Source organism: Staurois parvus, unplaced genomic scaffold, assembly GCF_062004578.1.
Source record: "Staurois parvus isolate SC_StPar_1 unplaced genomic scaffold, SC_StPar_1.0 ptg000486l, whole genome shotgun sequence".
Lineage (NCBI taxonomy): Eukaryota > Metazoa > Chordata > Amphibia > Anura > Ranidae > Staurois > Staurois parvus.
Genome location: NW_028318282.1, coordinates 2,848,588 through 2,869,949, shown reverse-complemented (window position 1 = coordinate 2,869,949; position 21,362 = coordinate 2,848,588). Strand labels below are relative to the sequence as shown.

Here is a 21,362-nt window from a genome sequence, read left to right as displayed (position 1 = left end):
CCCAGGCGGCAGTTTTAGTGATGGGTGCATGCTCACCGAGGGGGTCCTCCTGTGCATAGATGTGTTTCAGGGTTTCAACACCCAGCAGAGAGCTGCTGTACATGTGGGGGTTTTGCAAGTGTCAACTTCCAGAGACCAACATTGTGTGAGCATGTGCAGGGAACCCCATGTGTGCTAAGATGTGCCACAAGTCTCTGCCAGGCCCTGAATATCTACCAGAGGCCTTAAACAAAGCGCATCTGTGCACATACAAGACACACAAAGATGGCAGCTTGGGTGAGGAGAGGCAGGGCCCAAAAAAAATGGGGGCTAAAGTTCCTCTTTATAAAAGATAAGTCATTTGTTGTCATGCTGAAATTTTTATTCAGTAAATGGAAGGTCACTGTGAGGATAATCCTCTGTATTTTAGGCATATTACATTTCTTATTGGAGTCATGTCTATGTGGACTCCGGATTTTATGATTGAAAAGCAGAACATGTGAAAAAAAAAAGGGGAACTAAACATGTGAAAAAAAAAGGGGAACTAAACCAGCAAAGTAGTAAAAGGATTTCCTGCATTGGTCTGAGCTAATTTTTGCCTATTGCCAACTTTTGTACTGTCAGTGTTTGAAAACAACAAAGTGGTGGCCAGGTTTTGCCCCAGTTCTTGTATAAACTGCACTGGATAAAACCCCAACCAGTAATCACTCCACCCTTTACTGCCGGAGAATCAAGCCCTCCTGTACCTTCAGATCACTGGGATTGATCATCAAGAGACCATAATTATATAATACCAGCAGCTTCTGTGCTAAAATGTAAGTTCCGTCAAATGCCCAATATGAGAGCAACTTCAAATGTCCATCAATCAAATGAGACTGCTCCACATGCCTGTCTCTACTACCATCATCCAGTGTGGAAAAAGAGTGCTTGTATATTCCCCACACAGGATATCTAGGGATTTTTATTGTATTTCAATATTTTTTATTGAGAGATTAAAAAAGATACAAGTATAAGGGGAGTGAATTTCCCCAACAGTACAAAAGTACATAAACATATAGCAGGTTTGTTAGTGAGATAATAATGTCATCTGCATAGGGACCGATCTTAAATTAATTAGGTCCTATCGATATCCCTGAGATGAGAATTAGAGCAATATAGCTTGGGCCAGGGGTTCAATCACTAGAGCGAAGATCAGGAGCAAGAGTGGACATCCATGGTGGATGCCATTGGAGATTGGGAAGGAATCTGAGAGGATGCCTGATGACCCTTGATACCAAATTTTTTTGGACTGCCTCCAAGTATTTCCAGTGCACTCTATCAAACGCCATCTCTGAGTCGAGAGAGAGATCAGCAGAGAAGGCATTTGATAATGCTCAGCCTGGTGAACTAGATCAATAAAATGGCGGGTCCCGTCTGAGGCCTGACAATGAGGTATAAAGCCTACCTGATCTGGTTGTATAAGGTGGGGTATATGCTTGGAAAGAATTTATTTGCAAATTATGGTGGAAAATAAGTATTTGGTCAATATCAAAAGTTCATCTCAATACTTTGTTATATATCCTTTGTTGGCAATGACAGAGGTCAAACATTTCCTGTAAGTCTTCACAAGGTTGGCACACACTGTTGCTGGTATGTTGGCCCATTTCTCCATGCAGATCTCCTCTAGAGCAGTGCTGTTTTCTGGCTGTCGCTGGGCAACACGGACTTTCAACTCCCTCCAAAGGTTTTCTATGGGGTTGAGATCTGGAGACTGGCTAGGCCACTCCAGGACCTTTGAAATGCTTCTTACGAAGCCATTCCTTCGTTGCCCGGGCAGTATGTTTGGGATCATTGTCATGTTGGAAGACCCAGCCAGGTTTCATCTTCAATGCCCTTGCTGATGGAAGGAGGTTTGCACTCAAAATCTCACGATACATGGCCCCATTCATTCTGTTCCGTACATGGATCAGTCGTCCTGGTCCCTTTGCGGAGAAACAGCCCCAAAGCATGATGTTGCCACCCCCATGCTTCACAGTAGGTATGGTGTTCTTTGGATGAAACTCAGCATTCTCTCTCCTCCAAACACGAGTTGTGTTTCTACCAAACAGTTCTATTTTGGTTTCATCTGACCATATGACATTCCCTGGCGGCGTAGTGTGTTACTGATGGTAGCCTTTGTTACGTTGGTCCCAGCTCTCTGCAGGTCATTCACTAGGTCCCCCCGTGTGGTCCTGGGATTTTTGCTCACCGTTCTTGTGATCATTTTGACCCCACGGAGTGAGATCTTGCGTGGAGCGCCAGATCGAGGGAGATTATCAGTGGTTTTGTATGTCTTCCATTTTCTAATTATTGCTCCCACAGTTGATTTGTTCACACCAAGCTGCTTGCCTATTGCAGATTCAGTCTTCCCAGCCTGGTGCAGGTCTACAATTTTGTTTCTGGTGTCCTTCGACAGCTCTTTGTTGTTAACCATAGTGGAGTTTGGAGTGTGACTGTTTGAGGTTGTGGACAGGTGTCTTTTATACTGATAAGTTCAAACAGGTGCCATTGATACAGGTAATGAGTGCAGGACAGAGGAGCCTCTTAAAGAAGAAGGTACAGGTCTGTGAGAGCCAGAAATCTTGCTTGTTTATAGGTGACCAAATACTTATTTTCCACCATAATTTGCAAATAAATTCTTTCCAAATCAGCCAATGTGATTGTCTGATTATGATGCCTATGATGCCAATTACAGGCCTCTCTCATCTTTTTAAGTGGTGACAGCTGAGGCCGCAAATGGCGATGCAGGTAGGTCGTGCACCCCCTACCCACAAATGCAAAATCATGTATATATACGTGATTTTGCGCACCCGTGCTGCCCTGTGGCAGTATATCTGATATAGGGCGGCGGGAAAGCAGTTAAAGCAACCCTGTCCACCTGTGCTCATGCACAAATGAAAACACACATGCCAGTCCCGCACGCATATGTAAACAGCATTTACACCACACGTGTGAGGTGTCATCGCTTACATCAGCGAGAGCAATAATACCAGCTCCAGACCTCCTGTCTAACCCTAAACAGGTAACCTGTAAAGTCTTTAAAAATGTGTTGTCTATGGGTTTATTTTAGGTACCATAGTTTGGTGCCCTTGCACAGGCAGTTGCAATTTTAAAGCGTGAAATATTTGATATCTATTTGCTTGATGTAGCATCATCTTTATAATTTAGCACAAAAAATAGTTATCGTGTTGTGGTTTTTTTTTTGTAATTAACATTTTATTACATTTTCACATGTATATACATACATGAAATTTAAAGAAGAAAAAAAGATAAAGAAAAGAAAGGCTCATCGATGATAATAACATGAGAAAAAAAAACATACAATGTCAATAAAGCAACAGTGGAAGGATAATCAAGTCCATACATGTCAGGCAGGTTAGGTTGAACAGAGATATAAACGTCCCATGGGTTCCATACTGCTTCAAATGAGATTATGGAGTCGGCATGTAAAGCGGTTAGATATTCCATTTTTCTGATGTCTGCAATAATCTTAAATAATGTCAGCATTGAAGGGGGTCTGGGGGAGAGCCAGCTCATAGGAATGCTTCTCCTGGCCGCAGTCAAAATATGCACGGAGAGTTTCCTTAACGGTTTAGAGAGACCCAGGAAGGCCAGGCCCAACAGAAAATAAAGGGGCTCAAAAGGGAGGGAGGTTTGCAATTACAATCATAGCAAGGCCAGAACCTCTTCACAGAAGGAGTGATAAACCTACATTCCCAAAAAATATGATAACTGGATTCCCTCCCGCAGCGCAAGCAGACAGGAGAAGCACTCGGATCACGAGCATGGAGCACATCAGGGGTTTGGTACCAAAACATTGACATAGAAGATCTGGATGTGTTTTCCCATATTTTCCTCTACTGCAACAGATCAATGCCACAGCGGAGAAACTGGGACCACTTATGCATATAGCGATGGGTGTCATTAGATAAGGGAGGGGTGTCCATAAGGAGTTTATATGTATTAGAGATTGTGCCCCTTTTGATGTGGGCCCTGAATACACAAGTGCTCAAAGGGGGTGGGCTTTTCCAAAGTCAATGAGGGTGATAAGGTAGAAAAGAAATGGCATATCTGCAAATAGGCATAGAAGTGTTGGAGAGGTAGGTGGGTATTTTTATGGATATTGGAGAAAGATTTACGTTAGAAGCGTCATTTCCGAGTCATGGGATGGACCAGATGGCGTAGTTTGGAAAAGATCGGCTGAGGCCCATGGGAGCATTTGGTGCAAGGACAAACTATCAGGAAGGGTGGGATTAAAGAGAATATTAGTCAGAGGGGAGCAATCGGAGGCCAAAGTGAATTTAACCTTGCATCCCTTCCAGACAAACAGGGAGAATTGCATGGGTCCAAGCAAGAGGTGTCGGTAAGAAGCGATGTCCACCGCTGACATAGCCCAGAGAAGAGAGCATGGATGGGTTGGAGTTAGTTGTAAGGTTTCAATCTCGGTCCATTTGTTAGGGAGGCGTCGGGTGGACCAGGAGATTAGGGATCGAAGGTGAGTGGCATAGTAATAGGTCACAATATCCAGTGCTCCCAAGCCTCAACTAGAGCTCAAAGAAAGGAGTACAGTGTATGCAATTCTATGTTGTTTGTTATGCCAAATAAAGCGTAAGAGAGATTTTTGGATGGAGTGCAGTTTGGACATAGGGATGGAAATGGGAAGAGTTGCAAATAAATACAAAAGTTTGGACAGTATGGTCATATTTATAACATTAATACACCCAAGAAAGGAAATGGGTAAGGTGTCCCAAACTTTTAGGGAACGGGAAATGGCAACAAATAGGGGGGGGGGGGATTAGCCTTATATATGTAATGGTAGGAGGAAGTAAGGTTGGTATCCAAATACTTCAATGAGTGGGTGCACCAACGGATTGGTAAGACGCTTGGAGAGAGGATAATACATTGGGTGGGAAATGTAATGGGAGTGCTTCGGTTTTGGATGTATTTACTTTGTAGCCTGACAGGGCCCCAAATGATTGTAAAGTCTTGTGGAGAACCGCGAGGGAGGTATGAGGGTTAGAGTTAGAAGGATGTCGTCCGCAAACAAGGACAGTTAGTAGTCACGCTCATGAGAAAGTATCCCTCGTATATTGGGGTTAGACCGAATGGCAATAGCCAGCGGTTCCAGGCAGAGGATAAACAGGAGAGGGGAAAGTGGGCAACCCTGCCGCGTACCGTTCGACATCTGGAAAGAAGGCGAGAGGAACAAAGCCAATCTGACCTCTGAGGAAGGGGAGGAGTAAAGCACCTTCAAGGCTGCCATAAATGGGCCTCTGAAACCAAATCTCTCCAAGACCATAATTATATAGGGCCAGCTAAGGCAATCAAAAGCTTTTTGAGCATCCAAACTCAGCAATATAGCAGGGGACGAAGTTCGGTTAATCAGATCAATCAGGTCAATAGACCTCCTGGTATTGTCCGCAGCATGTCTGGCTGGCACAAAGCCCACTTGGTTCCTGTGTATGAGCTTGGAGATGAATCTGGAGAGCCTATTGGCCAAAATCGTAGTAAATATTTTGTAATCGGTATTTAATGGGGCGATAGTTGTCCGGAATAGAATGATCTTTATCAGGCTTGGAAATTATGAAAATATATGCACATGAAAAATCAGCCTGAGGAGGGACACCTCTTAACCTCCCTGGCGGTATTCCCGATTGTAGCTCGGGGTAAAGTTTCAGTACCACAAGCGGTAACCCCGAGCTACACTTGGGCTTACCATGCGGCGCTGCTCCGCGATCCCTCGATCACTTACCATGTCCCTCCTGCAGTGTCCCCGGCAATGTAATCCGGCGGACGCCGGCATCTGACATCTGGGTTCCGTCCCCTGCGAGCATCGGGACGTACGGGGGACAAAACGGCGGGAAATTTGAAAATTGACAAAAAGTGACATTCACTAAAATCACATAGTAAAACATCACTGTATCAAACCATTTCACATACATTTTGTCCCGAGTGCTTTGTCCTGTGCCCTGCCTGCATTTTTACTGTTCTTTCTGCCTGGAAACTGAGAAACGTCCATGACATCCAAAAAACGTCCATTTTTATGTCAAAAGCGGTTTTAGACCAGCTAGAGAACAGCGATAGTAATTTAGAACTACTTGCAGAATTGAGTGATAATGATTCGTGGGGAAAATTCATCATCAGACACTGAAAACGATTTTGCGACTTTGCTCAGTGATGTGCGAATTTGGCGCTATATTTCAAATTTCAGTGTTTTTGGTTTGATTATATTATTGAATTAAATTTATTATATTATTATTTTTCATGATTTATTAAATTATAATTTATGATTTCGTGTTTTAAATTTTATCCTACCCGGGATGTTTACTAGACTCTTGTTCAGATAGATTTCAGTGAGTTATTCCTAAAAATTACAGGCCTACAATAAAAAAATACATATTTCCATGCAAAAAAAGTACCACTTTGAGCACAGAAATATGGACATAATCAGACCGCTAGGGAGGTTAAGAGATCTTGGAACAGAGAGAAGAAGGGGGAGCCAAATTGCTTATGAATGTCTTATAATAAGAATAAGGTAAGCCATCAGGGCCCGGGGATTTGTGAGAGGGGAGCTGCTTGATCGTACCGAACAGCTCCTCAGATGAGATGTCGGCATTAAGGGCCGAAAGGTCAGAGGGTGATAGCTGCAGAAGAGAGAGAAACTCAAAGAAAGCATCAAATGACGTTTTTTGAAAAGGAGGATGAAGATCTGGGGTCAAACAGTTGTAAAGATTCTCATAATACGATCCAAAAAGTGAAGCCATTACATGAGGGTCATAGGTAGGTGCACCATCCGGTTGATTAAAGTGATCTGGTAACGTTGAAGAGGATTGCACTTTAAGCCGGTTAACTAGCATATGGTGGGGTTAATTGGAAAGTTCATAAAATTTCTGTTTGACCCAAAGAAGGGATTGCACAGATCTACGTGAGTCAAGAGCTTTGACTTGGTCATGAAGCGAAGTTACCCTACGAAGACGTATAATAGACGGTTTGGTTAGCAAATGACATTCAGCCGAAGATAATAGGCGAATGAGAGAAGCTTGGCACTGGCTGAGGATTTTTTCAAACGGGAGCCCATAGAGATACATATTCCCCGAAAAACGGCCTTATGGGCCTCCCAAAGGGTCGAGGAAGAGGTCACCGAGCCAACGTTGTGTCGAAAATACATATCTAATCCCTGAGAGAGTTTCTCATGGAGATGGGCTGTAGTGAGATCTCATTGAGACGCCAATGACAAGCTTTCGGTAAAGAATTAGGAAAAAAAAGATTCAGGGTCAGAGAGGCATGATCGCACCATGTAAAAAAAATGGTTTTAGATGAAACCAAGAGGGAGTAAAAGGGGAAAAACTGCGATGTGGGGTGGAATAGAAAGTAAACTGTTTATAAAGGGGATGTCTGATCTGCCAAGCATCAGAGACAATGTTTCCTTATCAATTTGCGAAAAGATTTTGAAGAGGAACATTGCCGCTTCGAGGGGGTGGATTCGAAAAGTACCTTTCTGTCCTTGTGGGGGGACATAATTAAATTAAAGTCACCTCCAATGATCATATGTGGTGTAGAAAAGGCATTCAGTTTGGCAAGTGTTTGGGAAAGGAACTATAGCTGGCACGCGTTCGGGGCATACAAATTTAACAGGATAAGGGGAGAACCAGCAAACATACATTCCAAAATGATATAACGACCCCGTGGGTCGACCTCGGAGGGAGCAATGTGTCCGGATCAAAATTGCCACTCCGACTTTTCCAGTGGGATCAAAAGAAGAGAAGGATTGGGAAAAAAACCTCAAGGCAAAATGAAAATAGCCAGTTGATTTAAAATGAGTTTACTGGACGAAAATAATTTCTGCTCCTGAGGATCGGAATTCCTTCAAAGCCATCCACCGTTTTTGGATGGAGTTAAGACCTTTGACATTACATGATAATAACCGTAAAGTCATCATTATATAGATATACAAATAGCAAGTGTACCAATATAAAGAATAATTGAGGTATCATCGATGAGACCAACCTAAAAGCAATAGAAACAAAAATCCAATACAAGGATGCAACACACAAAACATATACTGTAAGGGTTACAGTGAGAAACAAAGATATCATTGAAGATATAAACTTGGGACAACAAAGTAAACCCAAGTCGTTTAGGCCTAAGGCTAGACGGGTTCGGGGACAACATGACAACTGACATATCTTAAGTGACAATCCTGGCACGGAAAAACAAAATTAACGTACACAACCAGGGCACAGTAAAAAAAACAAAAAACCATAATGGTACAGAAATTGGGGAAGGGGGCGGTTCCTGAAATGCCCCAATAGGACATCCAGGAGGTAGATACATCACCCGATCTAGGAGGTCAAGGGCATTGAGGGGTGTGAGAAAGGCACTTCCGGGCGTTATGAGCTGGTGTCCAAATCTTGTTTGGTGTGGTGGAAGGGCGGGACAGAGTGGGCGTCAGAGGATGCATCATCAGGTAGAGGGGGAAGTCCCAGGTGTTTGAGGAAGGAGTCCGCATCAAGAAGGTCACATAGAGTAACTTGAGAATTGTCCTTGGAGACGACCAACTTGAAGGGAAATCCCCAACGATAGGGGATGTGGTGTTGCTGAAGATATGTGGAGCCCGCCGTTTGGCCAAGGTAATTGGAGAGCTGAAGTCTGTCCCCCTTGAATTCCAGAGAAGACTTGTTGCGCACGGAGGACAGCAGGGCCTCTTTGCTTTCAAAAAAGTGGAAGCGAGCAATGACGTCACGAGGTCTGGTGCCCTCCGGAGGCCCAAAGAGCGATGTGCCCTATCCAACCGCCAATCTGACTCCGGGACCATAGGAGCAGTTGCGGTAAAAAAGGAGAGTAAGTGGCGTTGAAGTTGAGAATCAGAGATTGCTTCCAATATACCGCAAATACGGACGTTCTGGCAGCGTTCCCTATTTTCCAGGTCCTCTTGTTGAAGTTGCAGTTGGGACATGGAATGCTTCAATTATGCGTTGTCTTCTTCCAAGATATGAACGTATTGTTTCAATTCATCAAATTTGGTCTCCATTTGGTCAGTGCGTTCCCCAATTTGGGCAATCCCCCCCCTAATATCCAGGGCCAATTTCCCTACTTCAGCAGATATTGTAGCAGTGATATTTTGTAAAAATACTTTTGTCGTCGAATGAAGACACTGTTAAAGTGAATGAGGCAGGGTGCACTGCTGAATCGGAGGATGGGGAGGTGGGGTACTCTAGAGAAGGATGGTCTGTCTTCCCCCCTACTGCTGCTGTGTACCTGGGATCCTCCATCTGGCTGCTGCTATGGGATCAGAGATGAGCTGGTCTTATGTGCCCCCAGCTGTCACCGGATGTCCGGAGCTGTTCTGCGGGGTGGGAGCATTACCAGAGGCCGGGGATGCCGGCCTAGACAAGAACCGCTGGAGCTGGGAAGGCCGCGGGTCTATCTGTGGCTGGGAGGGGGCTTCCAGTGCCAGATCTTCCCCATAATTGAGTGCCGTGTCGTGCACTTATAAGTGTGCGGCTCACCCGGTGCGGAGGTAGGCTCGTGGAGCGGTGGGAGTCCCGCGGATGGATGGAGCTGTGTTACTCGGTGTCCGCCATTAACCCAGGTTGCGCATGCGCCCCCCCGTGTTGTGTGTTTAAAATTCATTGAAATATATTTTTCCCCCCAAAAAAATTGCATTTGAAAAAAAACTGCTGCGCAAGTACCATGTGATGTAAAAAAAACACCCACCATTTTATTCTGTAGGGCCTCTGCCTAAAAAATATACTGTATAATGTTGGGGTGTTCTAAGTAGTTTTCTAGCAAAATAATGATGTTTTATACATGTAGGAGGGGAATGTCAGAATTAGCGTGGGCTGGAAGTGGTTAAATAAAACATGACCGTCTGAGATTTAAAAACTACAGTCAGGTGGTAAATATAAAGAGTTTTATACTTCATTTCCTGTGAATTGAGCCTAGAGCGTTATCACATGGGGAGAAGTGAAACTGCAGACGCAAGATATCCGGGAAAGATCTACATGTAAGAGGTGTCATGTGTTTCCTGCTAAAATCGAAAGTGAAAGTTTTGCATCCCTGTTCCTTCGCTCACCCCTCCCAGTATTCTCCATTTTCTGTTTCAGATCAACCTGGTTGTTTCTTCAAAAACGAGTCTGATCAGGAAGGTAAGACTAAATATACGTAACCGGACATAATATACTGAGTGATATGGTGGAGGATGATGGTGTTCCATATGTGTGATTACAGATGGTGGAGGATCCCTCAGTCAGTTCTTATCTGCCAATGCTTAGATCAGATATTTTTCCTATAAAAAGTTGATTCCTGCTCTAATACTTCCCCATTAGAGAAGATAGTTTGTAGTTTCTATATACACTGCTCAAAAAAATGAAAGGAACACTTTAATCAGAGTATAGCATAAAGTCAATGAAACTCCTGGGATATTGATCTGGTCAGTTAAGCAGCAGAGGGGGTTGTTAATCAGTTTCAGTTGCTTTGGTGTTAATGAAATTAACAACATGTGTACTAGATGGGCAACAATGAGATGACCCCCAAAACAGGAATGGTTTTACAGGTGGAGGCCACTGCCATTTTTTTTCCTTACTCATCTTTTATGACTGTTTTTCTCTAGTTTTGCATTTGGCTAGGATCAATGTCCCTACTGGTAGCATGAGGCGATACCTGGACCCTACAGAGCTTAAACAGGCAGTCCAACTCCTCCAGGATGGCACATCAATACATGCCTTTGCAAGAAGGTTTGCTGTGTCTCCCAGCACAGTCTCAAGAACATGGAGGAGATTCTTTAGGAAAGCTGGATAGGGCCGTAGAAGGTCTTTAACGCATCGGCAGGACCAGAAGAACAGGATGAGCACTGCCAGAGCCCTACAAAATGACCTTCAGCAGGCCACTGATGTGAATGTCTGTAACCAAACAATCAGAAACAGACTTCATGAGGGGGGCCTTAGAGCCTGACATCCTCTAGTGGGCCCTGTGCTCACTGTCTTGCACCATAGAGCTTGATTGGCATTTGTCATTCAAAACCAGAATTGGCAGGTCCACCACTGGCGCCCTGTGCTCTTCACAAATGAGAGCGTGAAAGGGTCTGGTGAAGCCGTGGAAAACGCTATGCTGCCTGTAACATCGTTAACAACAGGTCAGTGAGGAAGCAGAGGGGGTTGTTAATCAGTTTCAGCTGCTTTTGTGTTAATATAATTAACAGGTGCACTAGATGGGCAACAATGAGACAACCCCCAAAACCAGAATGGTTTTACAGGTGGAGGCCACTGACATTTTGTTTACCTTACTCATCTTTTCTGACTGTTTTTCACTAGTTTTGCATTTTTGCTAGAGTCAGTGTCACTCAGGGCTGGATCGGGCTATACCCCCCCCCCCCAGATTTCAGTCCTAACTGGGTTGGGGTTATTCTGGATGGACTTGTGACTATAGGTACAGAAATGCACCCAGGAAAGTTTTTGTAAAACTCCTGCTGGATTTTACGCTTCTGGTGAACTCTGTCCAAAAACATTGCTTGCTTGTGAAACAAACTCCTTCTCCTCCTACTTTTCCTGCAATAAACAGACGTGGGAGCAGATGAATCAAAGCAGATGACCCTCTCCCTCCACATGGTTTATTTCAGGTAAACACACTGTGCTGTGTTAACTGTGCCAGTGATTGTGACCTTTGTGTATTGTGCATACAAAAGGATTCCTAGGGGATGCTACAGAAGCATAAAGCTATCTACACCTTTTTTGGTATAAAAAATACTAGTAGTAGGGCTTGTTCACATGTGCAGTGTCCTCTGAATAATGATCCATGTTGGATCACTTTTCAGAATGGCAGTTGACAGGCAGTGAGGATGCGATATGTCACCTCCTCATTGCTTGTTTTAACCCTATGAATGGCATACTACCACCACTGTTATGTCATTTGTTCGCTTTAAAAGCCAATATAAAGTAAAAGTAGTGGTGAAATGTGCCGTACATTACTGAGTATACAGGGAGTACTCTTATCCAGTTCCATGCTGCCCTATAGCAGAAATACTGCTGCAGGGCGGCACGGGTGCGCAAAATCATATATGTATGTGTGTATATGTATGTATGTGTGTGTGTATATATATATATATATATATATATATATATATACACCGTATTTTTTGCTCCATAAGACGCACCTGACCATAAGACGCACCTAGGTTTTAGAGGTGAAAAACAAGAAAAAAAAATATTCTGAACCAATGGACTGCAGACACAGTACAGGGGATGACCAGAGACTGCGGACACAGTGCAGGAGATGACCAGAGACTGCAGACACAGTGCAGGAGATGACCAGAGACTGCAGACACAGTACAGGAGATGACCAGAGACTGCAGACACAGTACAGGAGATGACCAGAGACTGCGGACACAGTACAGGGATGACCAGAGACTGCGGACACAGTGCAGGAGATGACCAGAGACTGCAGACACAGTGCAGGAGATGACCAGAGACTGCAGACACAGTACAGGAGATGACCAGAGACTGCGGACATAGTACAGGAGATGACCAGAGACTGCAGACAAAGTACAGGAGATGACCAGAGACTGCGGACACAGTGCAGGAGATGACCAGAGACTGCGGACACAGTGCAGGGGATGACCAGAGACTGCGGACAGTGCAGGGAATGACCAGAGACTGCAGACAGTGCAGGGAATGACCAGAGACTGCAGACAGTGCAGGGAATGACCAGAGACTGCGGACAGTACAGGGGATGACCAGAGACTGCGGACAGTGCAGGGGATGACCAGAGACTGCGGACAGTGCAGGGGATGACCAGAGACTGCGGACAGTGCAGGGGATGACCAGAGACTGCGGACAGTGCAGGGGATGACCAGAGACTGCGGACAGTGCAGGGGATGACCAGAGACTGCGGACAGTGCAGGGGATGACCAGAGACTGCGGACAGTGCAGGGGATGACCAGAGACTGCGGACAGTGCAGGGAATGACCAGAGACTGCGGACAGTGCAGGGAATGACCAGAGACTGCGGACAGTGCAGGGAATGACCAGAGACTGCGGACAGTGCAGGGAATGACCAGAGACTGCGGACAGTGCAGGGAATGACCAGAGACTGCGGACACAGTGCAGGGGATGACCAGAGACTGCGGACAGTGCAGGGAATGACCAGAGACTGCGGACAGTGCAGGGAATGACCAGAGACTGCGGACAGTGCAGGGAATGACCAGAGACTGCGGACAGTGCAGGGAATGACCAGAGACTGCGGACAGTGCAGGGAATGACCAGAGACTGCGGACAGTGCAGGGAATGACCAGAGACTGCGGACACAGTACAGGGAATGACCAGAGACTGCGGACACAGTACAGGAGATGACCAGAGACTGCGGACACAGTACAGGAGATGACCAGAGACTGCGGACACAGTACAGGAGATGACCAGAGACTGCGGACAGTGCAGGGAATGACCAGAGACTGCGGACAGTGCAGGGAATGACCAGAGACTGCGGACAGTGCAGGGAATGACCAGAGACTGCGGACAGTGCAGGGAATGACCAGAGACTGCGGACAGTGCAGGGAATGACCAGAGACTGCGGACAGTGCAGGGAATGACCAGAGACTGCGGACAGTGCAGGGAATGACCAGAGACTGCAGACACAGTACAGGGAATGACCAGAGACTGCAGACACAGTACAGGGAATGACCAGAGACTGCGGACAGTGCAGGGAATGACCAGAGACTGCGGACAGTGCAGGGAATGACCAGAGACTGCGGACAGTGCAGGGAATGACCAGAGACTGCGGACACAGTACAGGGAATGACCAGAGACTGTGGACAGTGCAGGGAATGACCAGAGACTGCGGACAGTGAAGGGGATGACCAGAGACTGCTGACCTTTGGGGAGGGAGGGGGAGCGGGTACCTGAATTTGACAGGTACCCGCTCCCACTTCCGCGGAGCTGCCTTCCCTCTTCTTCCCGGGCCGGCTTCTGTGACAGCCGGGTGCCCAGTGCGCAGGTGCGAGAAGCGCTTCGCTTTGTGAATGGCCTGGAGCCTTCTGGGACCTTTCATGTGTCCCAGAAGACACCGGATCATTCACAAAGCGCAGCACATGCGCAGTGGGCACCCGGCTGTCACAGAAGCCAGCGCGGGAAGACTGTGCAGCGCTGGAGCGAGGAACAGGTAAGGCCCTGCAGGAGAGAATAGCTGAGCGGCCGGCCCGGTATTCTGACATGGTGGCCGCAAAAATACCGGACCGGCCGCTTTATATTCGCTCCATAAGACGCACTGACATTTTCCCCCCTTTTTGGGGGGGAAAAAAGTGCGTCTTATGGTGCGAAAAATACGGTATATATATATATATATATATATATATATATATATATATGTGTGTGTATGTGTGTGTGTGTGTATATATATACAGTCATGGCCGAAATTGTTGGCACCCTTGATATTTCTCCAGGAAATCATGTATTTCTCACGAAACGTATTGCATTAACACATGTTTTGCTATACACATGTTTATTCCCTTTGTGTGTATTGGGACAAAACAAAAAAAGGGAGGAAAGAAAGCAAATTCGACATAATGTCACACAAACCTCCAAAAATGGGCTGGACAAAAGTATTGGCACCCTTTCACAACTGCGGATAAATAAGAATGTTACAAGCATGTGATGCTCCTGTAAACTCACCTGGGGCAAGTAACAGGTGTGGGCAATATAGAAATCACACCTGAAAGCAGATAAAAAGGAGAGACGTTCACTTAACCTTTGCATTGTGTGTCTGTCTGTGCCACACTAAGCATGGACAACAGAAAGAGGAGACGAGAACTGTCTGAGGACCTGAGAACCAAAATTGTGGCAAAATATCAACAATCTCAAGGTTACAAGTCCATCTCCAGAGAACTAGATTTGCCTTTGTCCACAGTGCGCAACATTATCAAGAAGTTTGCAACCCATGGCACTGTAGCTAATCTCCCTGGTCGTGGACGGATGAGGAAAATTGATGAAAGATTGCAACGCAGAATAGTCCGGATGGTGGATAAGCAGCCCCAAACATGTTCCAAAGACATTCAAGCTGTCCTGCAGGCTCAGGGAGCATCAGTGTCAGCGCGAACTATCCGTCGACATTTAAATGAAATGAAACGCTATGGCAGGAGACCCAGGAGGACCCCACTGCTGACACAGAGACATAAAAAAGCAAGACTACAGTTTGCCAAAATGTACTTGAGTAAGCCAAAAGCCTTCTGGGAAAACGTCTTGTGGACAGATGAGACCAAGATAGAGCTTTTCGGTAAAGCACATCATTCTACTGTTTACCGAAAACGGAATGAGGCCTACAAAGAACAAAACACAGTACCTACGGTAAAATATGGTGGAGGTTCAATGATGTTTTGGGGTTGTTTTGCTGCCTCTGGCACTGGGTGCCTTGACTGTGTGCAAGGCATCATGAAATCTGAGGATTACCAAAGGATTTTGGGTCGCACTGTAGGGCCCAGTGTCAGAAAGCTGGGTTTGCGTCCAAGATCCTGGGTCTTCCAGCAGGACAATGACCCCAAACATACGTCAAAAAGCACTCAGAAATGGATGGCAAAGAAGCGCTGGAGAGTTCTGAAGTGGCCAGCAATGAGCCCAGATCTAAATCCCATTGAACACCTGTGGAGAGATCTTAAAATTGCTGTTGGGAAAAGGTGTCCTTCCAATAAGAGAGACCTGGAGCTGTTTGCAAAGGAAGAGTGGTCCAAAATTCCGGGTGAGAGGTGTCAGAAGCTTATTGATGGTTATAGGAAGCGACTGATTTCAGTTATGTTTTCCAAAGGGTGTGCAACCAAATATTAAGTTAAGGGTGCCAATACTTTTGTCCAGCCCATTTTTGGGGTTTTGTGTGACATTATGTCATATTTGCTTTTCTGCCTCTGTTTTATATTTGTTCCAATACATACAAAGGGAATAAACATGTGTATAGCAAAACATGTGTTAATGCAATACCTTTTTTGTGTGAAATACTTGATTTTCAGGAAAAATATCAAGGGTGCCAACAATTTCGGCCATGACTGTATATATATATATATATATATATATATATATATATATATATATATATATATATGTATGTGTGTGTGTGTATATATATATATATATATATATGTATGTGTGTGTGTATATGTATATATATATATATATATACAGTTGTGTCCAAAATTATTCAACCCCCAATGCTGTAAAGGGGTTTAGGGACTATAGTGTACATTTGGAATTGTATTCAGAATCAAATCCTACAAGGACGTTGTAACTACCCAAATGCAACTAAAATGACATCAATTGTTTATGTAATACAGTAGTAAATGGTTCTTATGTGGTTTCTTCATTGCCACAATTATTCAACCCCTTAAAGACTACCACTCTGAAGAACAGAGGTTCATACAGGTGCTTTCCATCAGGTATTGAAAACACCTGTGGATGTCACCGAGCAGCAATCAAGCATAATAAGCACCAATTAGGCAGCTTTAAAATGACTGTGATACTCAGCTCCTTCTAGACATTTACTGGTGTGGTTACAAACATGGTGAAGGCAAGAGAATGGTCCAGGAAGACAAGAGAAGAGGTGATTTCTCTTCACAGGAAGGGCAATGGCTATAAGAAGATTGCAAAGATGTTAAACATACCAAGAGACACCTTAGGAAGCATCATTCGCAAATTCAAGGCAAAGGGCACTGTTGAAACGCTACCTGGTCGTGGCAGAAAGAAGATGCTGACTTCGACTGCTGTGCGCTACCTGAAGCGTAGAGTGGAGAGAAGTCCCCGTGTGACTGCTGAGGAACTGAGAAAAGATTTGTCAGATGTGGGTACAGAAGTTTCAGCCCAGACAATAAGACGCACACTGCGTAATGAAGGCCTCCGTGCCAGAACTCCCAGGCGTACCCCCTTGCTGTCTCCAAAGAATAAGAAGAGTCGACTGCAGTATGCCAAAAGCCATGTGGACAAACCACAAAAGTTGTGGGATAGTGTTCTGTGGACTGATGAAACAAAATTAGAACTGTTTGGGCCCATGGATCAACGCTATGTTTGGAGGAGGAAGAACAAGGCCTATGATGAAAAGAACACCTTGCCTACTGTGAAGCATGGTGGAGGGTCAATCATGCTTTGGGGCTGTTTTGCTTCTGCAGGTACAGGGAAGCTTCAGCGTGTGCAAGGTACCATGAATTCTCTTCAGTACCAGGAGATATTGGATGGAAACGTGATGCAGTCCGTCACACACCTGAGGCTTGGGAGACGTTGGACCTTTCAACAGGACAATGATCCCAAGCATACCTCCAAGTCCACTAGAGCATGGTTGCAGAGGAAAGGCTGGAACATTTTGGAGTGGCCATCGCAGTCACCAGACTTAAATCCGATTGAGAACCTCTGGTGGGACTTAAAGAAAGCAGTTGCAGTGCGCAAGCCTAAGAATGTGACTGAACTGGAGGCCTTTGCCCATGAAGAATGGGCGAAGATACCCGTAGATCGCTGCAAGACACTTGTGTCAAGCTATGCTTCACGTTTAAAAGCTGTTATAACTGTAAAAGGATGCTGTACTAAGTACTAAGATTGAATGTCACTTGGGGGTTGAATAAAACTGATAATGCTGTGAGCACAGAAAAGACATTTGTGGTTATTTCATTATAACTGTTATGTTATATTTGTCTGACCTACAAGTGCCTCTTTAATGTAAATGTAAGCAAGATGACTGAATGATCAAAAGCAATGTCAAACTGGCCAAAACACTCAATTTCAGTGGGGGTTGAATAATTTTGGACACAACTGTATATATATGTATGTGTGTGTGTATATATATATATATATATATATATATATATATATATATATATATGTGTATATGTGTGTATGTATGTGTGTATATATATATATATATATATATATGTGTGTGTGTATGTGTGTGTATATATATATATATATATATATATATATATTATGTGATTTTGCAGTTCCGGGTAGGGGGCAGCGATCACCCTCCCTGTGCTGCCGCTATTACTAAAAAAAAAAAAAACAATTTCCAGTATATATACCGCCATTTGTAAACGCTCTAACTTTCATGTAAACCAATTAATTTACACGTATTGGGATTTTTTTTTTTTAGCAAAGACATGTCGCACAATACATTTTGGTGGAAATTTATGATGAAATTTGATTAAATTTTTTGCTGGACATGTTTAAAAGCAAAAAGTTCTAAATATTGTGTTTTTCTCAAAATTGTCGCTTTTTTTAATAGTGCAAAAAAAAAATGCACAGGCAATCAAATACCACCGAAATAAAGCTCAATTTGTGGGGAAAAAGGACATAAATTTCATTTGGGTGCAGCATTGCATGACCGTCAGTTAGAGTAACGCAACGCCATAACGCAAAAAATGGGCTGGTCAGAAAGGGGGATATATCCTCTGGAGGGCAAGTGGTTAAAAATAAAAATGCGTGTGACTGGAGAATGGAAAGAGAAGTAGCAATGATTCTCTTTCCTCCTATCAGCATGATCCTTGTCAGCACATTAACAGGTTTTCTCCTTCTGCAGGAGGAAAATACCAGGTCAGATTCTGGTACTTGCACTGCTTGTGCACAGAGTTACATTTATTAATTTATTAATGTCAACAGGGTTGCATTGAGCATCCTTAATATCTGCATGGATCAGGGGCGGACTGACCATTTGGAAACTTGGGCACTGCCCGAGGGCCCGGGGTCAGTAAGGGGCCCCATGAGATGCCCCTGGTACCTTTCATAGGCTTTTGTGGGTATGGTTTGAGTGTGGGCGAGGACACGGGCCCCATGAGTTGTCAGTCCGCCCCTGGCATGGATTTAGGTAAAACTGTTTATCTCTCTTTATTTTCAAATAACAGTACTGTATATCCAAAACCAAAGTTCCACAAATATTTTGGTCTGCAGCAGAAGATGAAGCTTCATGCATCTTACATCTGGTGGATCTGGACAACATAGTAGCCATTAGTCACAATGAAACATGAAAATAATACCACAGAGCAAAAATTAAAACAAATAATAAAATACCATCAGTGATAATAAATATATATATATATATATATATGTGTGTGTGTATATACAGTATATGTCAGGGGCGGACTGACCATTTTGAAACTTGGGCACTGCCCGAGGGCCCGGGGTCAGTAGGGGGCCTTATGAGATGCCCCTGGTACCTTTTTTTCATAGGCTTTTTTGATTTTTGGCAAGTGCACAGGGGCCCCATGATCCCCTATTGCCCGGGGGCCCCATGAGTTGTCAGTCTGCCCCTGGTATATTTATATAATTAATAAAGTCCACTGTCTCAAATAAAATTCAATGTGCCCACACCATCCATGATCACCTTCCGGTATGGTTCACACTCACCAAATTTAATGGACTCCTAGCTTAAATGGCTTAAAAGCCAAACAACCTTTTAGTTGAGATGTGTTCTCCAGAATGAATCCCAATCAAGGAAAAAACATTCACAATGCTTTTCTTTGTCTAGGTGTTCCAGAAATGACTGAAATTCTGCCGTAGAAGAACTGAGAGCATGCAAAAAGATGGCGGACTGGCGAAAAAAGGTCACCATTCCGGGTAATCAGAGATCAGTCAATGTTTGTCTTTAATTTACATTTTGCTTAGGACCTCCAAACCTGCTTCCATAATCCAAAAACCTTTGTCTTGTCTTTCATTTATATGTTCAGTTATAGGGAAATATTAATTACAGGTAAAACTCAAAAAATTAGAATATCGTGCAAAAGTTCATTTATTTCAGTAATGCAACTTAAAAGGTGAAACTATTATATGAGATAGACTCATTACATGCAAAGCAAGATAGTTCAAGCCGTGATTTGTTATAATTGTGATGATTATGGCTTACAGCTCATGAAAACCCCAAATCCACAATCTCAGAAAATTAGAATATTGTGAAAAGGGGCAATATTCTAGACTCATAGTGTCCCACTCTAATCAGCGAATTAAGCCATAACACCTGCAAAGGGTTCCTGAGCCTTTAAATGGTCTCTCAGTCTGGTTCAGTAGGAATCACACTCATGGTAAAGACTGCTGACCTGACAGTTGTGCAGAAAACCATCATTGACACCCTCCATAAGGAGGGAAAGCCTCAAAAGGTAATTGCAAATGAAGGTGGATGTTCCCAAAATGCGGTATCAAAGCAGCAGGGATGACCGCAGCCTGCTGAGGATTGTCAGGAAAAGGTCATTCAAAAGTGTTGGGGACTTTCACAAGGAGTAGACTGAGGCTGGAGTCAGTGCATCAAGAGCCACCACACACAGACGGATCCTGGACATGGGCTTCATATGTCGTATTCCTCTTGTCTAGCCGCTCATGAACAACAAACGTCAGAAGCATCTTCCCTGGGCTAAAGAAAAACAGACCTGGTCTGTTCATCAGTGGTCCAAAGTCCTTTTTTCTGATGAGAGCAACTTTTGCATCTCCTTTGGAAACCAAGGACCCAGAGTATGGAGGAAGAATGGAGAGGCACACCCTGCAAGATGCTTGAAGTCCAGTGTTAAGTTTCCACAGTCTGTGTTGATTTGGCGAGCCATGTCATCTGCTGGTGTTGGTCCACTGTGCTTCATTAAGTCCAGGGTCAATGCAGCCGTCTACCAGGAGATTTTGGAGCACTTCATGCTTTCTTCCGCAGACGAGCTTTCTGGGGATGATGACCTCATTTTCCAGCAGGACTTGGCACCTGCCCACACTGCCAAAAGCACCAAAACCTGGTTCAATGACCGTGGGATTACTGTGCTTGATTGGCCAGGAAACTCGCCTGACCTGAACCCCATAGAGAATCTATGGGGCATTGCCAAGAGAAAGATGAGAGACATGAGACCGAACAATGCAGAAGAGCTGAAGGCCGCTATTGAAGCATCCTGGTCTTCCATAACACCTCAGCAGTGCCACAGGCTGATAGCTTCCATGCCACGCCGCATTGAGGCAGTAATTGCTGCAAAAGGGGCCCAAACCAAGTACTGAGTACATATGCATGCTTATGCTTTTCAGAGGTCCGATATTGTTCTATGTACAATCCTTGTTTTATTGATTGCATGTAATATTCTAATTTTCTGAGATTGTGGATTTGGGGTTTTCATGAGCTGTAAAGCCATAATCATCACAATTATGACAAATCACGGCTTGAACTATCTTGCTGTGCATGTAATGAGTCTGTCTCATATATTAGTTTCACCTTTTTAAGTTGCATTACTGAAATAAATGAACTTTTGCACGATATTCTACTTTTTCGAGTTTAACCTGTATATGGAGCATCAAATACTGAATCTGTCTCTTCATCCGTGTATTAGCCTTGCAAAGATTATTTAACAAGTTATCTATATTTTATTTTAGGTACTTATATAGCACCATCAATTTTTGT

The 21,362-nt window shown here is 44.2% G+C and overlaps 1 protein-coding gene across 1 annotated transcript in view; it reads left to right on the top strand.

The window, feature by feature from the left end:
* The first annotated feature begins 19,470 nt into the window (after positions 1–19,470).
* LOC149452290 (NACHT, LRR and PYD domains-containing protein 3-like) overlaps positions 19,471–21,362 on the top strand; it is a 92,271-nt gene continuing 90,379 nt past the window's right edge. Inside the window, exon 1 of the mRNA XM_089689586.1 lies at positions 19,471–19,561. Coding sequence (XP_089545712.1) covers positions 19,528–19,561 — 34 coding nt within the window. The 5' untranslated portion in view covers positions 19,471–19,527. The remainder of the gene's footprint in view (positions 19,562–21,362) is intronic.